This window comes from Sceloporus occidentalis, unplaced genomic scaffold (assembly GCF_023333645.1).
Source record: "Sceloporus occidentalis isolate IW3139 unplaced genomic scaffold, rSceOcc1.0.p SCAF_100, whole genome shotgun sequence".
Classification (NCBI taxonomy): Eukaryota; Metazoa; Chordata; class Lepidosauria; order Squamata; family Phrynosomatidae; genus Sceloporus; species Sceloporus occidentalis.
In genome coordinates this window covers 504,501-528,463 of record NW_028317080.1, presented here as the reverse complement: position 1 = coordinate 528,463, position 23,963 = coordinate 504,501, and the positions used below count along the sequence as shown (strand labels likewise).

The 23,963-nt window shown below is 38.0% G+C and overlaps 1 protein-coding gene across 1 annotated transcript; it reads right to left on the bottom strand.

Moving 5' to 3' along the window:
• Positions 1–5,234: 5,234 nt before the first annotated feature.
• On the bottom strand, positions 5,235–19,758 carry LOC149284018 (regulator of microtubule dynamics protein 3-like). Its single transcript, XM_089497208.1, has 12 exons — positions 19,578–19,758; positions 18,765–18,909; positions 17,955–18,098; positions 16,265–16,529; positions 15,806–15,908; positions 15,367–15,427; positions 11,743–11,818; positions 10,706–10,783; positions 10,428–10,526; positions 9,732–9,785; positions 6,877–6,957; positions 5,235–5,306 (listed from the first exon to the last, which is right to left on the bottom strand). Exons 1-12 carry the CDS (start codon positions 19,756–19,758, stop codon positions 5,235–5,237), a joined length of 1,359 nt encoding a protein of 452 aa, XP_089353334.1.
• Positions 19,759–23,963: the final 4,205 nt, after the last annotated feature.

Sequence of the window (23,963 nt, the reverse complement as noted above, 5' to 3'; positions counted from 1 at the left end):
TATGGACAGTAACTGTGTGCTAGAGAGTAATAAATAATGCGCATTGAGTGTAATGTAATGTTTACATTGGGCTGTTGGGTGCCAGAGTTCCTTTTGTTTGTCTTTCATCTGGACAATAAGGATGTGGAATTCTCTGTCTCTTTATCAGAGTCTGTACAGACACTTAAACAATTGGATGAATACTTGCAAAAACATGATATTCAAGGATATCATTTTTAAATTATGGGGAAACAGCTTCTTGACCCAAGGAGAGATCTGACTGCCATTATGGGGTCAAGAATGTGTGTGCAAAATTGGAAAGAACCACAAATGTTTTTGGGTTTTTTTGCCTGCTTTTAGATCAACAGCAAGAAATTAACAGATATGGGAAAGGCTGGACTTGGGGGCACGTGTTTTTTCAGCCTATGTAACTACGTTGTCCATCCAGTAACAAACCGTTTGTTCCTCAACACATTCCTCTCCTCCATCAGGCCCATCACAGTGTGAAAAAAATAGAATTACTGTCTTGCACTTTTTGGTGGTCCAATCTCTCACAGGATGTTCGTTATTTTACCCAAGCTTGCACCGTATGTTTCATACATAAATCTCCTAGATTCATACCCTATGGCCCATAACATCCTTTGACAGTACCTTCACAACCTTGGACACACATTGTCACGGACTTAGTTGTAGATTTTCCTCTATTACAAAAATAGTATATTCAGTAACGTTGACCTATTCTCTAAGCAGGCCCAGTTCATATCACAGACCAAGCTTCCGACATGTCAGGCTGCAGCAGACACATTCATCAAAAAGTTGTCAGGCTTCATGGTATACCACAACAAATCATCTGTGATAGAGGTTCCCAATTCACATCTCTGTTCCAGAGAGCCATGTGCAGATCTAAGGGTATATCATTTCAGGTTTCCTCCGCTTATCCACAAATAATTGGGCCGACAGAAACGACCAACCAAACAGTACCTCGGATTACTTGTCTTTAACACTGGCAAAACATCACTGCACATCTACAGGAGACCCAGAAAAGACAAACAATAGTTTAAGATAGATACTGTATTCCAGCTCTCAAGATTAATCCTGTAGACTAAATTTGGTTGTCTTCTCGGTATATATGCCAGGAACGTACCAGGGTTCTATCTGAAAATGTTAAAGCTGTCTGGGGGAGTACTGTCACACTTACAACTATAGGGATCTTTGCACAGCTACTAAGACCCAATCTAAGTCATCTTCCACAGTTGGCAGGCCCTCCTCTCCTGAGTATTAGTGTCCTTGCATCTATTCAGGTGTCACATGAACCATACATAGTCTTTGCCCGAACTCACTCTGACTCTGGGTTTACTAGTTCCTGATAGTTTGTGTTTAGACATAGCTATTGGTAATATGCTCAAAGCATGTGAAGTCATATTTAAACACTATTGGTAATACAAAGGAGAACTTCATTTTTTTCCCCCTATGGTAGGAGAACAAAACCATTGCTGAGCATAGGGGTGAAGGGAAAACAATAGTGTTCAAATATTTATTCCCTTAAATTATTTAAATATTGTTAAAGTCTAAAACATATACGAGTACAAATATTTAGTGCTAAATGTAATGTTACTGGAAGAGCGACAGGTACACTTTAGGCTATACTAGATAATTCAGAAATAGTTCTCTAAACTTCTTTCATATTCTTAAACATGGTTTTAGAGGTAACAAAGTTAAGATAAAATTCCCCTTGAGATCAGTACTGCAAGGTTAAGCTGAACCTATGTGTTCAGAGCTGCTATCTGGCGCTCCAAATGCCTCAGAAGAGCAATATATGTCATTCGCTTTGTTATGGCAAAAACTTCTAAAATATACGGGTATCCGTAAAACTAACACTAAAAATACACAACTCATTCATCTTCACGTCACATTAAACAAATTATCTTAGATGGCAAAAAAGGCTATACTGTAGACCACCTTCAAATGTTAATAAACTAGTAATTAAATGACTTTATGATGAATGTTTTCATGCCGTTATTGATGATGATGATGATAAATACAGTTATAGTCTTCCAAGTTATATCAAAGGGAAAAATTAGTAAACCATTTTATGTTTTTTGAACATTCATATTTTTGAGATCATACAAAAAACAGATGTTAAAAATGAATGCAGCTTAATTGAATCACACTTATACACAAAGTCAAGGCACGTAAGTTGCTTTTGTCCATCAAGTTATTTTATTTATCATGTATTTTGACATATAAATCTTCTCACAGCTTGTCAGTGCATGTTTGGTTAATTACATAATATAAAACCACATCTAAATGCTGGATGTAATATCCGAGTGTGCCTATTTCTAGTTAAATATATCAGTTAGAGACCTTGTCATACCTTTAACTATATACAAATGCATTGTAATTATGTCTATGTAAATATCTAACTACACATTTGTCTGATTTACAATGTTTAGCAGTGTATGCCACATATAAATGTAAAGTTACATTATCATATATGTAATATAGATATATAATGGCAGGTAAATTAATTTATACTATTATTATGCAGCAAGCGTCATTTTAAGTATTGTGCCTAGAAAGAGATTAGGAATGTGTGACTATTTATACATATGTTCCGTATAATTCATTTATAAAATAAACATTCACTATAAAATCTGACCAGCAAATCTCTCTCTGGAAAACTATTTGTTTTCCTGAAACATCACTTGAATGTCAAAGGTACTAAAAACACACTACAGTAGTATACAGCTATTCTATAGCGGTCTGTAGAACAAAATCATTACACATACTGTGCATTTAAGATGCTCTCCCACAGACAAAATCAACTGCACTCGCTATGCTACGCAAGTTTCATCTCAGAAGCTGTATTTTTTAAGACATTAACCCATCACGGATTGCTTTTTGTGTCGCAACAATTAAACATTTCTAACAAATTACGACTGAGGTTATTCACATAATTAGAAAATGATTTTTGTGAAGAGTCAAAACATTTACTAATGGGAATAACCACTTTACTTATGTAGGGCGCTGCAGTTATATACCGGTGCTCCACATTTTAAGGATGTCAAGGCATTAGGTGCTACATACTATGGAACCTCGGTCAAGCTTGGCACAGTCCACTGTAGTGTAAATGGGCCAACTGGGCCTGGTAACGAGCCCATGCTACTTGGTAACCAATCATGCAGCAAGCTTCTGCAACCATTTATCTATGAGCTGGCGATGCTTCTATATGATCCAGGAACATCCTTTCTATATATAAGTAATGGATACCAACTGGGTGGCCTGCTGGCATTTTGTTTTAAAAGAAGGTCATTCGGGCCTTAAGCTTTTATAAGTTAGTAATTTGAAGCACTTAACAGTCATAAAATGTGAGCCAACGCTACATATTTTATTTTTGTATGCCTGATGATTTCATGTGTTTTAACGTAACACAAAAGACTTACAAATGGTTTAAAGTGATGCTGACATCATTAAGTGTGACAAAGTCATAACTATTTAGACACTACATCCAGTAGGTAGTGTGTAAAAAAATAAAATACACCCAAAAACCCCAAACTCGCAGTAGTTGTCCAAACCTATTTAACCACAAGTCTTTCATATGTTAAATTTGAGTTCAGACAGCTGGGCGAGCAGAAACTTCCCAAGCCTTTTGTTTTGTTTTTCTTGGCCTTCGATATGCAGTGACTTTTATGTGCATCAGATTATTATTAATGATGGTACAATTATACCTTAAGGTTTTGGATGTTTATGTTGGCTTTTCTTTCTTTATTGTATACAATGTAGGTTTTGGGGTGATATGTGGCAAAAGTTCCTTTAATCTGTGAAATGGATTTATATCTTTACCACTGTGTCTTTGTAATTTAAACCTGAACATCTGCATGCCGTCCCCAATAAACATAACGTTGAAAAAAAATGTTAGTCATATGTTTTCTAAGACAGGCATTAAATTCCCTATCATGGTAAGTAGGCCAAATAGCCTCAACAAATGCGAATAGCCCCTTAGCAATCTTTGCACCTTTTACAAAAATGTTTAAATAGAAATACTCATTTCTGACAACACATAGCTCTTTACACAAAATTACACAACACATTATACCTGTGTAGGAGCTGCCCAAGGGCTAACTGTCTAATTAGCCAATGCCACACATTTTGCTTTTATTTGTTACATATTTAAAGAGAACATAGGGTCAATTTACACAATGTATGGTGCCATTTCAGTTATCAATTTCGAATGTTACATTTGAGTTGTTTTAATGGGGTATACGGTACTATAAAACGATTAACTTAGAATAGTTAGGACAAATATTGCGGTGCATTGTCGACAACAGGGGACCAGCAAGGCATTGTGACAAACCATTTACAATATTTGTGGAGAGAAAATCTTACATTACAGATTTAAGTAGCAATATTTATGGTCAATTTTAATATTTGCTATAGCACAGGCATTAGAATAGGGTTATTATATGATTCAGTCATCAAAATTAAAAGAACCGGTGCATGAAAAGGTCCCCATAAATACACTAATAAGAAATGGGTAAAGACTTTACCAAGTGTTGGCGATGTTTGCATTGTAGCATGAACGAGCTCCTGCACTGTGCTTATTGTAGACCTTGCTTTTTGCCAAAACTTGCATTTGTTTTATAATCAACTTTCACACATTCTCATCAGAGCCCCATTTGTCCAAATTTATCAGCAACCAGTCAAGCTTTTAGGTTTTTCCATAAAGTAAAAAATGGTGGGTTTCTTTCAGAGACAAATATTTACATAAACATAAAAAGAAAAGAAAAACAGAAAAAGTATTTTTTTCCTGTTCTTGTCTACCCTTCATTCTACATACTAAGCAAACAAGTTGCTTGTCCTTTGAAAATAAAACAAAAGAAATACCAATTAAATGATACTATAGCAAAATAAGATACAATATTTTCATCCCATTACTACTTATTAATTTACATTTTTCACATTATTGGAATAAGAGGGTTGTGACAGAAAATGAAGCAGGGTATTTAGATATTCAGTAAGGGGTGTATTCACAAAACTAGTAGTGTTAAACGTTTGAAACCCTTACTTCACTAGGGCCCTGGATAAAATAAATAAGATGCATAACATAGTGGTAGAGTTCTGAAAACAAAGAAGTCAGTCTCAGAATGAGGACATTTAAAATCCTGGACAAAGGGATGATCTTCAAATTCACAAAACACGGTGATTTCCTATTATCCAACCGTCAATTTTAAGAATTAGGTCTTCCGTATCACAACTCACAGTCCAAGTAAATTGTCACGATTGTTGTATGTTGCTATTTCATCCATAGTAGAAGCCATTTCGTGGTCCTGACATAAAAATAGAAATTTAGGGTTTTTTTGTAAAAACAGCAGCTTTAGAAAGAAATTGTTACATACAATGTTGTAGAAAAGTATTTGCCCCTTCCCAATTTCTTATATTTTTGCATATCTCAAGATTGTAAGCTTGCGAGCCGGGCTCTCTCCACCTAATGTATCGCTTTCTCTTAGTCCAGGGCTCGACAAATCCCAGGCGCCAGGTCGCCCTGGCGACAGAGAATTTTGTCCTGGCGCCTAGGTTTGGTCAGCCTCTTACATCCAGAAAAAATTGTGGCTGTAAGAGGCTGAGTCACCACACGGGGGCGCTGCTGCTGTCTGCCCAGGAGTCTGGGCAGACAGCACAGCCACACAGAGCCCGCCCCCGAGCCTGAGGTCACTCCCACGGAGGGAGCCTGTAGGCTGAAAACACGGTTGCTGGAAAACCAGCAATCGTGTTTTCAGCTGCCACAGGCAGCTTCAGGGAGGGGGGTTGTGTGTTGATTGGGCCTCCACACAAGTGTGGGGACCTGACCCAACACCCCCCTGCTGCCTGATCGCTCCATGAGAGCGACAGTGCAGCGTTAACCCCTTCAATGCCGCGATCGCGGCATTTAGGGGTTAATTCCCGTTTTGTACGGGACTCTGCTGCTGGTGGTCTGCCTGGAAGCCCAGGCAGACCAGCAACAGCAAAAATGAGCCCCCACAAGCCCTTTGATGATTCCTGTAGGCATGGAAGCCTACAGTCGTCATCAAAGAGATTCCCCCCTGCAATGGCTGGTCTATAGACCAGCAATTGAGTCCCAGCTGCCAGAGGCAGCTTCAGGGACAGGGGAGAGGGTTCTTTGGTCTCCCCATGAGTGTGGAGACCAGCCCCAACACCCCCCTGCTGCCTGATCGCTCCATGAGAGCGACAGTGCAGCGTTAACCCCTTCAATGCCACAATTGTGTATGACACATTCGTGGCATTGCAGGGGTTAACATTTGTCCCCACAAGCTTGTGGGGACTAAATATCAGTCAATGCTGTGCTCCAATGGAACATCAGCATCGAAAGAGTTAAAAAAAAAAAACAGCACTGACCTGAAAGTCCAGGGTGCTTCCAGGTCAAACGCTGTGATTTTAGTAAGTGGGCTATGATGATCAGATCACTCCTGACCAACTGTTAGTTTAAAAAAATCCTGGCTCCTAACTTTTTTACCTGGCGCCTAGATTCACAACAAATTTGTCAAGCCCTGTCTTAGTCTATCAAATCTCGTCTTGTCAGACCCCTTGAATATATGTATTGTATTAACCGCTGCGTAAATTGTTGGTGCTTTAGAAAAAAAAGATAAGTCACTTTAAAACGCTTCAGATAATCTAACTTATTTTAATAAAAGACAGACAACATCAGTAATAAATTGACCAAACCCTGTATCACTCGCGTAAAAAAGTAATCTAGTAACTGGTTACGCCACTCTTGGAGGCAACTGCGATCAAATGTTTGCGATAAGCAAAAGACTCATTAACAGTTAAGATATACATTCTGGATACTATTGACCAAAAGGATTCATATTTGGACACCCAAAATCCACAAACAATACATACTTCTTTTGTGATACACGGGAGTTCTGCAGCCAGTTTCAACCAATGTGCCGCCATAGCGATGTTTCCTAAATCCTTATAACACTGCAGTTAAAACAGACATGTTAAAAGAAATGTGAAAGAAAAATACATCAAATGCATGTTGCTATTTATCCTACATCATGCCACCTCTATCACTTTTTTCAAAATTAGTACCTAATTAAGTCACTAATAAACGTCATGCCGAAAAGCCATGCACATTGGAAATTGTTAAAAAGGTATTTGTAATTATTTGAAATTATTCAGTCTACAGTACATTTTGTTTTGCAGTAATTCCATTCAAGTGGTTTTGTTATACTCTGTGCAGAACATCTGTGTCACTCCATGTCATAATTGATTTGCACTGCAGACTGTTGCAGTTCAACAGGAGCGCACGGAACAGTTGAGATGTCAGTCGGTTACTATTTGTTAATAGAAACTGCTTACCCCCTGAACACCTTTTATTGGCAGACTTCCAGTTTCTCAATTACTTCCCCTTATGTTCTACACAAACTTGGCAATCGCTGTCAAGATAATTCTCTAGTGATTTGAAAAATCTAAGACATTTTAGCTGGGAACAGGGTGTTCATATACTATGGGAAATCGCAATTCAAATTGTAATAGCATGCAAAGCCAACTATAAATCGGTTATACTGTAGCTTCACATAGTGCTACTAAGCTTTGTAATTTTATAGAAAAAGTTTTAAAATGGACCTGTCACTTCCCAAAGCCTTGCATACAATACACTTAAAAAAACAATAAGGTTTAAGTGTGAGGGTTTTCCTTTTTTTAAGAATTAAATCAATTCTGTCTTCAGAGGCTGCCTTTGCATTTATGCCTCTGTTTCTCTGATGAGAATGATTATATATAGTTAATAATAATGATTATATTTTTCACGGTAAGAAGGGCTTTCTTTAGATACCATTATTTTTATACTACAGTATCCTGTAAAAATAATGAAATATGGTAAAAAAAAAATTCTTTTACCCAGCCACAAAAGCTAATGAAAAAAAACTTGCTAAATGGATTCTAATATTTCTCCTGAGTATAGAAATATCCATTGTTTTTATATTTGTGGGGATTTTGTTTGCAAGTTACAGGGCAATAAGTACAAGTAGCGTATTGTGTAATTTCAAAACCATGTTTTTCTCTAAATCTGGTCATCCTGCACCCATGTCCTATTTCAGACATGTTTGAAGCCGGCCAGTTCAATTTACCCCAACAACCATATATTTTTATAAACTAGACACCCCGTGGTATTTTAAATGCTGGTATTTTATGTTTTCATGCACTAATTCTACTACCGGCCTATGTCAAAGGTAGTAATGTTTGTGGTTTTTATTACACATTTAATTCAGGTATGGATTTACAGCTCCTGGTATATCTCACTGCTAAACAATACCCCAATACGTGTTCAGCAACATATCCGGAGTACAGTTATACCACGCGTGCATAGGTTTGCTTGGTTATTTCGGGGCCTGAAAGGCCACATTTAGGACATGCACATCTTACAGCATCTGGTCATGCCGCGGCCATGTCCTGTGTGGGACAATTGTGAAGCTAATCAATTCAGTTTTACCCCATCAAGCCATATATTTTTGAAAACTAGTGACCCAGAGTATTTCAAATGCTGGAATTTAACACTTTCTGGCTGACCTCAGGAAGCAATCGATCACTTCTTAAACTGCAGACAGACAGACATTCAATATGATGAATGTGAGCTGTCTGGAGACCAGGGGCCAACATTTTTTTTTGTTGCTGAATGCAATAGTAAAGCACTGCAGCAACACAGTGTGAGCAAAGTAAACTATCACTGAACGAATTCTAAGCTTTTTTAAACCCATGACGTGCCAGACACACCAGTTGTCACAAATGGCATGTCTGGCATGTTAATTGTCGTCAAGGGGTTAAATGCCACTTTCCGAGTCCCTAAATAATATTAATTACAGTGATGTCACCAAAATTACATTAAACGCTTTAGCCAATAAACAGTTATAAATATGGATAAAAACAGCAACATTTTTAACTAAGAATTGATAATTCCCTTTTGCCTACATAAAGTTTTTTGGCATCTGAACCTAATGCGCATATTACCCCTTTATGAGAAAAACACAAGCAAGATTCAGCAACACAGCTTGCAAAAAAAACCAACGGCATATTTAGGCTTATTTTGAATTCTGTAATCTAGAGATTACGTCTGCAAAAATAAAACTTTCTACACAGACAATGGGTGGGACATGCAGAGCAGATTGCTAAAATGAACAAATGCTTTGTCTCAAGCGGGGGAAGGCTACTTCCCACAATCTTTAAATGGTTTATTTTGTTTACTACTACATTATGCAGATTTCCTTGCAGCATGTCTATGCCTTATGCTAGTGGACTCTCTGCATCTTAAGGGGACAAATAGGGCCTCAGTACACCATTACAATATGAACATCTGATCATGAGACCGGGCATTCTCCTACTGGTAGGTGTTAGTGCTGACACCCGCCAGACGAACTTAACAGATGCTGTTGGGATCTCTGATAGCTCCCCCTACTGGTTGATCGTTGTATTGGCGCCTGCTTGCTGATCCTAGTTTGATCAGCACAGGAGAGATCGGAGGGAGTAGATGGAGAAACATTTTTTTCTCTTCCAAAAAATAAAATTAAAATATATATGAAAAAATACATAGGGACTTTACCACCAGGTGTAGGCTCACCAATAGATCAAATCTTACAACACAAAAGGAATTCTACCATAAAAGCTATGTTTTCAAAATCATTGTTTGCAAACATAGTACAAATGACAAAAACTGCCTGTCCTTAGTAGTTAAATATACAAGGTATTTTAATAGTTACCTTTGCAATATAAATTCTTAATGCTTTAGAATAACCAGGCATCAGTTCCTCAGACTGGGAGAAAAAAGAAACAGTTAAACAACATATCTAAGAAATAAAAGGATGCAGAATTTATTCTAGCATATAAAAGATCTACATGTCATTCCTTTGCTTGTTTAATGCCTCTCATTCCCACTTCCTCATTAAATACAAGAACACTGTTCTCACGTTATCTACTTCTCAAATCCAAACCTCCTTACATTTTTTAATTATCATCTAGTAAGTAAAAACCAAAAAGCCATCTGTCCCACTGGATGTTTACCTATACCACAAGTTTATACTAAACCTGCTTTGCTTTAAAAAAAAAACCTCAAGGCATCCTTTTCAATCACAAATTAATGATAGCATACCATATTTAAAAAACAAAATACTTTTGAACAGATCTCTGTGCTGTTTCTAGCTGAAACTGGAGGTGCTGAACCTGGGGATTTGCCCAGTGTAGTCAACATGGCTATGCAGTAGAAATTTAGGCTGTGTGATACTCATACTCCCAACGATTCCTAAATGTTTTTCTGCACCTAGAGCTCTGTACTGTATACAGGGTATACCGTTCATTTAGCTCCTCCAGTGATGTATACATTTACAAAGTGAAAGATAAAAAGTTGTTAAACATTTTACACTATATGAGAAAATTGTAATGTATTAAGTTGTGCATGCCTTCAGGAAGTTCTGCAGGGCCTCGTGGACAGTAGCATTTGGAGGATTTTCATATAAGGCAGACGCAGTCTTTCTTTCCAACCAACCAAGGTTAGAAACCTATAGGAAAATATATTTGATTGTGAGAACTGTTTTGTTTAAATATGAAATAGTGGGCAGCATATGGTCAATACTAGTAAATTACCATCATCTAATGTACACAGTTATTAGTTATCCTTTCACCTGTGGCTTTGTTGATACACAAAACTTAATTACCAATTGCCTACATAAATATATACCTGGTAGCACCAGCGTCCAAGCAAGTAATAACATCTTGTATCATCAGGCTTCAGTGAGATTGCCTTTTCAATGTGCTCCTAAACAAACATAAATAATCCAAAATAAAATACCACATTTTGTGGAAAAAGTTTCTACATAATCATTTAGTCAAGCTTTTCTACGCATATTTCTAAATGAAAATTCTGGACCGAAACCGAAAATTCAGTATTCACTTTAACCCCTTAAAGACAATGGGTTGTCCTTAAACCCATTAAAAAAACCAATGCATTGTGAGCCTGTACATGTATGGGCTTTGTCATGAAGGGGGTTAAAAAAACACGCTTATTAAAAATAAATAACACCAAAATTGGACAAAAAAATTGATTGTTTACAGCAATCTCACTCCTATCATGCCCAGGTTCTAGCATGTACTCGTTACCTGGGCATGATAGGAGTGTGATTGCTGTTCGCAATCGTGTGTGTGTGTGTGTGTGTGTATATATATATATATATATATATATATATATATATATATTACACACACACACTAATATTGTTATTGAATTCGATTTTTTTGTGTGTGTCCTATTTTGGTGTGTTACTTTTAATAAGTGTGGTTAACACTCCATAATTGGACCAAAAAAACCAAATATATATATAATTGCTAACATTAATCATACTCCTATCATGCCTAGGCAGCCAGTACATGCTGGAACCTGGACATGATAGGGGTGTGATTACAGCCTCCCTAAGCCATGCTACCCCCCACACTTACACATCCATGCCATCACACACACTCCTGGCCGGTACAAGAGACAATGCTCGCGCACTGTGCGACCAACCCACAGGTAAGCAGCCTGGCCCCTGCGGACGTATATTTTCATCTGTTTTTTTTCTACTTCGCCATTTTGCCGATATTTTTCGGCCAGCGATATATCGGTGCATCCCTATTCTAAACTGTTACTTCTACTTTCAGTATGATGCGGGTTTTGATTAATTAGAAATAAATGTTATTTCTTTTATGCCATTTTTTTTAAACAATAAGCTGTAGACACACCTTAAATACATTTCCTAACTGAATGCGCTTCTGGATAACTTCGTGCTCTGCGAGCTGTCCACATAGGATAGCAAACCTGTAAAAGAAAATACTATAAATAATAATAATAAAAAAAGTGTTCATAATTTAAATTAAGAGGGTATATAGACTATTGTGCAAGTAAGCATAGCTGGCAACGCTCCTGAATAAATCAAGACAGAACTGTTGGATGTTCAAGAAAATGTCATGTTAAAGGGACACTCCAGCCATCACATGTATTTTAATGCATGTGACAGCTGAAGGTCCTCTTTAACTGTGTGTTTTTCCCAGTTGCAGATGCATGGCGTGATGTCTCAGAATCCTCCCTATGCATTTTCTCTCTTTCCTTGCCTGTCAGATCCTTGGTCAGTGATGCTTTTGGTCAAACACATTGTTTACATGCCTGTGCACACATGTGCTGAACTCACTGCCAGCCAGTGTTGGCACTGGCTTACACAAGAGTTCCAGGAGGTCTAATGAGATCACCCATGGGTAAAGTATTCCTATCGATATCAAGCACCCGAAATTGGCATGAATTGGAAAAGGATGGGGGCCATGTGCAGCTTTTCCTAAAGAAGTGTGATTATTTTTTGTTCAGCATGAACACAGCATTATTAGAACAGAAATATAGATTACATTTACTAACAATTGCACAGTACATAACAGAAGGACATCACATGACAGTTTCAGTGTGCCTTTACTAAACCTAACGTGTGTCTTTTCTCACACAGACACCTAAACAAAAAAAAAGGTTCTTTAAAATAATAGTGAAAGCAAGCTGACAAGATTTATAGATGGGTTTACTCTATACTATGTAATAGGAATTGCCATTATAAGTAAAACGGAACAAATAGGAGATTGAAGAAAACGGAAACCTAGAGCAGCTACCTCCTTAGTCAAACAAAGACATAACTCAAGACTTTACCTGAACCAACACTTTTTTTATGCTCCTTCGCTATAAAAACCCTGTAGTGCTTGTGTATATATATAAGAGAATACACAACCCAAGAACAAGAAGATGGATATTTCTCACGGTTTTATACAGCTGAACAAATACTCAAAAGTTTCACCAAACAGGGTCAGAAGAATTTCAGGGATGAATAACATAACAGATTTGTTTTCCTGCACCACAGGACAAAAGGATAACAGTCTGTTGAATGAGAGAATTCACTATATCCACAATATTTAACCTGTTCATTTACTATAGTAAGGCACACAATTTTCATGGCTGTGACACCCCATTCCACCTTATTGGGGCTGCCTGAACTTCTACCCAAGTTTGTATTAGGCATTGTATCTATGTTCCCTGGCAAAACAAGCAAGAATATTCCCGATGCAGATAACTTGGTGGCAAGATAGATATAAGTCTGCAATGTGACACAAGGCACATCAATAAGTGGAAAACGTATATACCATTGATAGCAGGATATTCAACTTTACCAGTGTTCATGGTAAAATAGAAAAAAAACCTTTTTTTGAATTTCAAGTACAATTTCTAAAGAGTAGGTGACACAGCTGAACAATAACCTAATTTAAATTCAGCAACATCCCCTGACTACACTAATATCCTAAATATTTTTAGATTTTTGAAGGCCACACCGCTATGTAGTACATTATTCGGCCTGGTCTCCCTATCACCATAAATAATTAAAAACAACACACTGGATGTACTACTACATCCACTGCGTTATCTTGAGACCTTGTGGATATAATAGCCCATCCATGAAGGCATTAAGGGTTAATACAGTGCCTTCCCAGAAGTAGGGGAGGGGGGCGCATAATCCTCAATATTAATGTGTAAGTGTGTGCATTAGAACGAGTGTGCACGTGTGAGGGTGTGCATGCTAGTGTGTAGTCACTGGCGACTCTACTTTACCTGTCCCCTGGGCCGAAATGTGTCAACCCTAAGCTACTCAAAACCCAATTTTGTTCAGAGCTATTCTACTTCACCATATACAACTCTATAAAATGCTTTAAAGAAAATATAGTCCATTGGACTTCCTCTTAAAGTGGGGTCAAAAATATGTTCTGGAAACACAAAATATTAAGTGTGAATCCATGCTGTTGTAAAAGTTATATGATACACTTTTTTTTTTAACGAATGAACAATGCAGTGCTTGAGGCATTCTGGCTATGAAATACTGCTTAGACTAGCAATAAAATATGTGCTGTGTTTTGATCTCTTGGGGAAGCGGATGAAATTGAATTATTTGGGACCCTTCGCCACTCAGAAAAACATCTGCAGTAAGGTGAAGGGTGATGGGGGACTGACACTTTAACAAGGTCACAGGAGGTCTGTGCTTGACTCGTTGCAGTTTAAGATCTGCAGGCTCTGTTTTACAATTTCCCTGGAACAATTGCCGTGAGAAATAACAGCAGTTAGCCACAGTAAAAGTTTCACACTTTTATTTATTTTTTTGGTTAAGTCAAAGTGTGTAAATTCCATCGCTAATAGCGAAGTATTGATGAACTGAGCAAACCGTAAACTTCTCAAAATAAATGGCACCTTTTATTATTCGGGGTCACCAAGATGCTTCAGGTTAAACATGAAAATACAAAAGAAATATATATATATATATATATATATATATATCGTATTCCACAGCGCTACACAATTGGTATTAACTTGTAGGCAGTAGCAACTCACTCTGAATGAAGCATAACACTGCTTATTTAATTCATATCAATGGGAGACCAATAATGTTAATGTGTTTCTTGTTCCAAACTCCAGACCTTGATAAAAGATAAAAGCACCGGCATTCAAAAAACCCATAAAAGCATCTATCTTACATTAAAATCAGATGATATCCTCCAGGAGAATAGGTAAAAGGTAAGTCTTCAAATTTGTGCCCGACAGCAGAGGAAACCCAGCGTTGAAATGAGTTGTGGAGAAAAAGGATCCTGGCACAAATTTAAGGACTTCCATTAGGACTTACTTTTTACCTAGTCTTCTTAAGAACATCATCTAATTTTAATGTAAGGTAGATGCTTTATTGTTCACGGTAAACTTTTTTTTTTTTTTCTAATCCAAGCTGCTCAAGATAACTTTTTGGCTGAAATCCAGAAATGTATCTTTTTGCCAAAGCAAGCTTGACCGCTTGACTCTTGATTGAGTCAGTCAAGTTAATTCAAAAAGGCTCCAATTACATGAAATCAACTCTGACTCCAAATGTCCAGTGGGTAGACAGAGCCCCTCTACCTACCTTTAGCAGACAGGGCCACACCAGTGATTTATCGGCTGCTGGGGTTAAATCGTTGCTAACAATTTCAGTGCTCCAGTCTGGTTCTGACTATAGCCACCACAAGTGAATTGTGATAAGCTGTTTTATGTGTTTCTGCAGATCTGGCTCATTTTTTAGACACAGGAATTCGAAACATTAAAATCAATTTTACTCAAGGAGTAAAAAACACATTGAAATGACCTGTGTGCTAACAGCCAGTCACTTCCAACAAGCAAAACATATTTAATTTTTGGTCTTTTTTTTTTTTTTTCCAGTTTGCATATAGAACTAAAGCCAACATTGCCTGCTGTGTTATATCCACAGTGAACCGAAGCTTAAACATGACCTTGAGACATCAATGTCAAAGACAGAAATGTCTACATACCATTTGTGGCACTCTGCACTTTGGTCTCCTTTTCTAAGTGCATTTTCAGCTTCCTCTTTTCCTGCAATGCAATTACACGAAGAAGTATTAGGTGGGAGACAAAGTATCGGGAGTGTTGTGGGATGATCAAAGGAAATGACACCAAAGTTATATACATGTTAATATTCTTTAAAAATGGCATATACCCCCTCCCCATGAGGAAGGATACTATTGAAGGGACAGCAATCAGACTCAAACACACACAAAAAACATACCATACATATACTATAGGATTTCATATAAAAAGGTGAGGACTTATGTATGCCAAAGGCTCTCTCCTTTCTTATCCCTTCAACATGGTGTCACTTTATATACAGCAGGATAGTCTGTAAAAAAAGATTTGGGCTTGACCTTTTTTTTTTTTACATTTCTACAAAATGAGAAGGGATAGCTCGCTCACCATCAAATGCATATGTTTTCTTTTCTTGAACATCTTCAGTGGCATCACACATATCACTGTAGGACCGAGCGAGACGCCAAAGAAAATCTTGATGTTCACCATACTTTACAATTGAAACAAAAAAGTGTATTACTATATAGAAATAATGGCCCAAATGTGCTATAACTTTTTTTCTAAATGACTACTACCACATCCTAACATAATAGACCATGTGTAAGTATGGGTGGAATCACATTTAATAAGCTCAGTTAAACACATAAACTTGAACATCAAAATATATCTTGCTATTCAGAATTTTACAATCTAGAAATAGAAGGTAGGATATTACTTATAATTAATTAAATAGAAATATATATAATTCTTTCATTTTACAACGCAGGCCAATTTGAAGCCGATTATTAAGGAATTTTTAGTACATTTCACCGACTGTAGAAATGTGGGAAAAAAAGTAACTTCTACCAATAATTTATTGCTGAGAAGCATTTGGAACCCTTGTCTCTTCTCCTCAGAATCCCCGCTGGAAAGTTGGTCTGACTTTTGGAGTAGATGCATCAGCTCCTCATCCACAAGGTCAGTAACCATAGTTGTTTCCTCATCCATGACCAGGTCCACAGAGTCTCGGCGCATCGTTCTCACAGTTTCACAGCTTACTTCATCTTCCTCTTCCTCGCTACCCTTGCTGCTTTCGCGGTCATAATCAGATTCTGCGTTTGCTGTAGTGTAACTATAAAGATAAAAATTACATAAGATGTTTATGGTCTTTATTGTTGACAATAGCATTTTTTAACTACATAAAAAAATAATAAAAGACCTGCCGGTCTGTACAAATTGTCAAGAAATGGATCACTTTACAAGAGGTACTTATACCATTTAGTGCAGTTAAAAATGATACTGCTTAAGTAATTTTATGTCTGGTAAACCTGAGCAAACAAGTATTTCTTAGCAAGTAAAAAAACAAAACAAAACCAAAACTGTCAAAATGGTCATAAGGGCATATTCATATAAAATATAAAGATTTGTCACATTTGCCTTGGACCAAAATATGCTTATGCGGCTTTTTATTTTTTTATTGTAGAGGATGATTATACTTTTGTGCCTTTGTATAAATAGCCTATTGATTTAGTGCTTCTAATTTCCCTCCCTTTACCCCACTCTACTCTTAAAAAGGATGTCTGAATCAAACAAGCAGTGATGTATAAAAATGTAATCAGGTGGAATAATCATGTAGATCTTGAGATACACCCGTATTTGCTCAATTATAAAACGACCCCCAAAAAATCTGAATATTAATTTAGGGTGAAAAAAGAAAAAGCCTGCTCCATAGGAAAAAAGTTTTACTAGTAAATATTAATGTAAACTATTTTTTCATATTTAATAAAAGCTATGATTGATAAAAATATTTTTATGTTTTTATTTACTTTTTTTTGCCAATCTGCCCCCAGGCCACTCTGCCCCATGATATGCCTTTTAACCCCTACATGCCACTCTGCCTCCAGAAATGCCTTATATCCCCGGTGTCTAGTGGGGCCAGCAGGTGGAGGCTGGGGCTTCTATGACTGAGAACCTACTCTCACCTCCTACATAGTGGGCACACAAAGCAGTTTTTTGTATACATTGTACAGCCAACACACTGTATTTGCAGCATGCTCACACTGTTTGGTAGGCCTCATATTATACATTTGTATTATTTGAGTCTGAGACTAGCTTAGCGCACAGACATTTTTTCCCCCTGTTTGCACTTATTTGAGGTTGTTGGCTCCTCATCAGTCTGGTTGCAGCTTGCTCTCCAGGGGTTAAATGGGAGGAGGTTTAATTGCACTTCCCCCAACACATTAATAAGGTTTTGGTAGCCGTATAAACTGCTTTGTGTGCCCACTGTGAGAGTAGGTTCTCACCCTATTGAGAGTGTGCCTTGACATGGCGAGTGAGCTTAGTAATGCTTTGGCCAATTCATATACCCAAAACCTCTCATTAATATCATGTTTATATATTTGTTGCCAACTTTATTAGGGTGAGAAGCGCAGACAACTTTTATTTTTTGTATACATGGTCTGCAGGCATAAATACTGCCCCCCCCCCCATTGTTGAGTACTCAGTTTTCACAGCCCATACCTGTTGCATACAGAAACTTATTGTTTGCACTGCTTACCCTCCTTCACTTTCAACATCCGTGTGCCCTGCTCCAGAACTTGTTGTGAAGTAGATCGAGCTGGATCCTGTGGAATCTGTCCTCTCTCTGTAAGGTAGATATCTCCTGCGTCGAACTGCCTTCTGGTTCTCTTCTAGTTGCAATCTATATATAATACATTACATGTCTTGTGTTTTTTTTTTTTTGTGTACGCGTATGGGAAATTAAATCACAAATACTGTTTTTTTTATTAACATAAATGTGATGATCATTTCACATAGTTTAAATCAAGGTTCAAGCATGTTACAGCCGGAAGGTGTGCAATATATTAAACGAATGATTCAAGATTTATATTTTGGAACTTTTATTTAACATTTAAATACTTTACATTTATTGATAGAGCTCATGTAGACGCCATAGCAGTATTACAATACCAAGGGGGGAAAAAAAACCCATAAAAACTGACCACATAAAGGGGGCCTTGCCTCTTGTAATTCTACAATGACTTAATTTTCTTAGCAAATACAAGTTATCTCAGAAAGATACTGGAGCAAATGCATATGGAGGATTCTGTAGAATACCCCTATGCATTTGGAAGGGGGGCATCATGTAACTTGATATGGCTGAAACATCCTTTTAAAAAGAAAAGGTTTGCATCCAGGAGGTTTACTTTGGATATCAAAAAGTTACTACCCCCTATGGTCTTACCAACAAAGAATATTTATTAAAGTATTTTTAAGTAATTTTAATTTGCATTCTCTACTTTGGTGTTGCGAAATGATTTTGTATAGAGAAATATTGCGCTTCCAAAGACAGCCAAGAGGTACCTACCGCACTTCTCCAACAATATCCTCAACTAATCCATGAATACTGTCACGCAAGGTTTGAACCTCATTTCTCAACTCAGAAATGCTGGTGATGACATAGTCCAAGCGATTCAGCAACTCCAACTGCTCCCCTTGTGATACAGCTGTCTCTAACACGGCTGAAGTAAAGCAAAATAGAAAACCATATGTTTGCACAGCAAAAAGATTAAAACGTGACGTTCACATCTTGCAGAAAGAGAATTTATATTTTTCTTGGGGATCTGTTAAGCAAACAGTGTTATGTCTACCCTCTGACATGCAGAACCAGCATGCCTACAGCGCATGTGCACAAGCATTGCAGTTATGCATAGGATTCAGGATTAAACATAGTAGCTTAGTAGCCAATGGGGCAAGGTCAAGCTGCTCGGCGGAATGGTCCACATAGAGCAGGGCTTTTTTGGAATTACAGAATGGATGTAAATGGAATACATTTTTGACAGGGCTGTTCCTTTAACCCCCTTCTACTCTCACGACTTTCTATGCCATTATGAATAGGGATAACACAACACCTAAGGCAGAGGAGGTCATATCCCAGTAGCCATGTGGCCGCCTATACCATGCATAAGGATAAGGGGATTATACATTTTCACCGTAAAGACACTAACTAGTTTCTTTAATATATATTTTGTGTGGCTACAAAAAAGGGAATCCTGGTTGAATAGGTGGTTAAACAACAAACTTAACCTTTTTTTCTTGAACATCAAATAAAAACAGAACATACACTTTTAAGAAGCTATTCCAGTTATTTATAATACAACAAAATATTGTATAAAGTCACCTTTTGGAAGCTTTGATGTTAGGATATTACTATCATCTGTGGATAAACAGTACCCATTCTGCTTCAAAGTCAGTTTTTTATTGTTACGGTGCCTCTTGTAGACGAGAAAAATGACAGCCCCTGCAGTTGCTCCAAATATCAAACCAAAGCCAAGTCGATAAAAAAAGATTTGTTTAGACATGGCTTGGCTTCTTTCTTTCTGGGAAAGAGGAAAAAACAAATCACAATTATTTTCACAATTGAAATTTTAAATCAAGGTATTCATGTGGCTGGGTGAGTTAGTATTACCGGTATTTACTACATGGATTTATCCACAGAGCTCTGTTGCTGAACAATGACCACTACTGGTAGTGGCTACTGGCTGGTCACTAGTATTATGAGTAATCATGAGAGGTGTATTTGGTATCTCAGCGGCTGTTATCTACCATCAGTCATGACCAGTCAGCACAATTTACTGCGTTTACACGCTTCCAAAACAATATGAAACAATTATGAAAAAATATTTAAACAAATTTGTATTATGTAACCTCTTTAGCACGTGAAATAATATTTGTGTTTCATATGCTCTGATTCACTTTTCATTACCTTTGCTTTTCGGGTTTGTTAAGCCATGCTCTAACAATTGCTTAACCGTTATAGGAATTATATTAAGTTCTCTAACCAGAAAGTTACACTGTTTACTTGGGGGGGGGGTGTCTATGGAATCTGGGCAAAAGTGACAGATCCACTTAAAAATGCAATAGCCAATCAGACATACAGGGAAAGTTCCACATATTACATCAGTAAAAGCAGGGCTACAATGTTTGCAGTTCTAAGGTTCATTAGTCCAGGAACGGCTGGCCCAATAGGCAGCCTTACGAAAAACATAACGTTCCATAAAGTATTTAATTAGTGTATTTTAGTAATATATGGCATTTTGAGAAACGATTAAAAACTGTTTACATGAATACGATGCCACATATTGGGCAACGCCACAACGATCTTGGGTCTTATATTACATCTTACATGACGTGATAGAAAAGGAGATCAACACATAATGACATGTGAAATAATAAAACCCACGTGACACATTCTTTTATATCTCTTGACATATATATATATATAAAACTGTTATGACATATGTAAAAGGAAAATGGAATAGCATTGTATGTAGTATGACACTAGAGTCCATCACATAAAGCGACGTATCCGCACGTGTGTCATAATACTTGCACTCTTATTTGAAAGTGACATATATGTAAAGAAATGCTGCATCACCCGCACATATCTCTCAATGACGTCACGGAATGACAAGTCCTATAGTTAAAGGAGTCAGTCATTCGCCGCGTGTAACTTCGAACTAATATTACATGCAACGTAAATACCCCGTTAACATTGACAGGCCAGAGTCCAGGGCAAATGCGCCCTCTGAGACAGGTCACCACCACGTGGTCATACCGCAGCCATGCAATCTCGGTCGCTTCTACGTATTTTAATACGCCAGGTTACCTCTTATGCACAAAACCCAAAAATCTAACGAGGGCACGTTACTTCCGCCGCTTTCCCGATCTAGCGATTTCGGTACTCTTAGGAAATACCCGCCTTCCCTACCGGAGGAATCTGACAGTCGACGACACGCCCACTACAAAGGCGTGTACAATGTTACGCATGCGCATTGATTGTCCTTAACCAACCTCCAAATAATGCATTCAAGCGTCATACTGCGCTCGTACCGCCCCTATAGTGCTTTCTCTCTTTAAAGGTACAACGTACTGTCCATGACACCCCCACAAAAGAAGAATACATATTAAAGTAATCTGTGACTACCATATTCTCACAAAACAAAAAAAAAGGACTTAGATGAGGTAGAAGCTGCAGCCCTGTTGTCAGCTTTCAAAAAATATATTTTTTGCTCAGCGTTTTTTTTTTTTTTCTAGCCATTAGGGCCCAACTCCAGTGTATCACATTTAAAACAAAAAACAATCTAGTATGAAAACAGTGATAGATCTTCTTTTTCTCTTAATTTGCGCCTGCTAATTATATTTGGCTTTTTCATATTTTTTTCCCCATTTTTTCCTTTTTGTGTTGTAAAGCTAAATCAGAGGGAGGCAATTATGATTGAAAACATGATAGCAAATAGACTTGTGCATTCGTCTTCGGGCGAACATGAAATGAACACCAAGAGTGCGTTTTCGTTGTTCGTCACGAAGAAACGAAGAAGGGAAGGTAGTGGCGGTAAAACGTACATGAAGACACACAACATGAAGAATCTTCGTGTTCGTCTTCATCTACTAATCTCCCTGGTCCCTTCCCCATCTAGCCTACTTTATCTACGCAGCATCGCAGGGATTGACGGAAGCGGAAATCCGTAGGTTCGCCATCAGGGGTTAAGGGGCCATGCGAATGACTCTATTGGTCGCCTGCAGGGTCCTCCTCTGGCATCAACCAATTGGTTAATTGGTCTATTCCTTCATTGCTGAGTTTACATGTGATTTTCAGTTGATCTATACCTGCAGTGCTGGGTTTGTGTGTTCTGTTGGTCTATACCTGCTATGCTATGTTTCCATACATTATTATTGTATACCTGCAAATACAGGGTCTTATTCAGTTGATCTATACATGCAGTGCTGTTTACATGTGGTGTTTATTTGATCTATACCTGAAATACAAGTAAAAGAGAGGTGTGGCTTAGTGAATGAGGGGCCAAAGGGACTCTGGGGATGATTACGGGGGAGAGGACCTCTTAATGTCACGGTAGGGTCATAAATACGGAAAATTGCACTGATTCTCACAGTCTTCCCCTAATCTGCAGTCAGTGTCGCATATATTGTTTTTGGTGCGGGAGTGGAGGGAGTGATTGCATGCTAGGGAGTGTGGAGTGCGGCCCAAGGAAATGCTTTCCTGGGGTCCAATTTTTTGTCAATATAATATATATTGGCAGCAGGATCTAATATTTATATATATATATATTGGCAGCAGGGGCTAATATTAATATATATTGGCAGCAGGGGCTAATATATATATCGGCAGCAGGGGTTGCATGTATTGGCTGCTTGTGCATGATAGAAGTGTGATTACTGTATTAAATCACACTCCTATTATGCCCAGGCATACCCATATTCCAGCATGTACTGGCTGACTTGGAATGATAGGCGTGTGATTGCTATATTAAATATATGATTGCTAACAGCAATCACAATCTTGTCATGCCCAGGCATACCCAGATTCCAGCATGTACTGGGAATGATAGGAGTATGCCGTTAACAATCATATATATAAATATTTATTTTTTGTTTGTCAAATTTTTTACCTTTAATAAAAGTGTGGTTATTTTAATTTAAAATTATTTATAAGGGGGAGGTCATTTTTGGTTTCAGCCAAGTGAATCATGAACTTTCGGTTTCGGTCCAGAATTTTCATTTTGGTGCATCCCTAGTGTTGGTGTGGCAGAGTCTGTACTGGTGTGTGTGTTTTGGGTGTCAATGCGGCAGAGCCTGTCCCGGTGTGTGTTTGGGTGTCAATGCGGCAGAGCCTGTCCTGGTGTGTGTTTGGGTGTCTGTGTGGCAGAGCCTGTCCTGGTGTGTGTGTTTGGGTGTCGGTGTGGCAGAGCCTGTCCTGGTGTGTATGTGTTTGGGTGTCAGTGTGGCAGAGCCTGTCCTGGTGTTTGTGTTTGGGTGTGAATGCGGCAGAGCCTGTCCTGGTGTGTATGTGTTTAGGTCTCGGTGTGGCAGAGCCTGTCCTGGTGTGTGTGTTTGGGTGTCGATGTGGCAGAGCCTGTCCTGGTGTGTGTGTGTGTGTGTTTGGGTGTCTGTGTGGCAGAGCCTGTCCTGGTGTGTGTGTGTGTGTGTGTGTGTGTGTTTGGGTGTCGGCGTGGCAGAGCCCGTCCTGGTGTGTGTGTTAGGGTTTCGGTGTGGCAGAGTCTGTCCTGGTGTGTGTATTTAGTCATCTGCTTCCCGGCACTTTACTTTCTGTAGGAATAAATTGGTCTATTTAATTTTTATTTATCTAGAGATAAAACACCCTCCTGAATTTGTAGGCACTTCAGAGGACAAAACTTTCTAGGCCCAAAAATCAGTGAGAGGAAAAATAAAGGTTTTGTGTTGTTTACTCTATTTCAGTCAGCATATTTTATTAAAAAGGATTAGTGACAGTAAATTGTGGCTTCAGGCATCCCGTGTATGATGACTTTTGTTTAGTGTACTTATCTACTCCCAATCCCATCACATAAGATTCTATCCTATATTATCTGCCTCGCAGTGATAACATCTTTATCCAGTATGCCGAACAGTTTAGATTCTGTCTATTTTAATCCTCAGAACCAGGCCCATGTTACTCTCAATCTGCTCGAAAGATTCTAAGTAATTTTTTTATCTCATGGACGAAATAACGTATATATATCATACACAT

Coding starts and splice junctions, on each gene's coding strand:
- LOC149284018 (XM_089497208.1), bottom strand. CDS start 19,758: ATGTCTAAACAAATCTTTTTTTATCGACTTGGCTTTGGTTTGATATTT. Junction 18,099..18,764: donor GATATTGTTGGAGAAGTGCG/GTAGGTACCTCT, acceptor TATTATATATAG/ATTGCAACTAGAAGAGAACC. Junction 10,784..11,742: donor AGTTAGGAAATGTATTTAAG/GTGTGTCTACAG, acceptor ATGTTTGTTTAG/GAGCACATTGAAAAGGCAAT.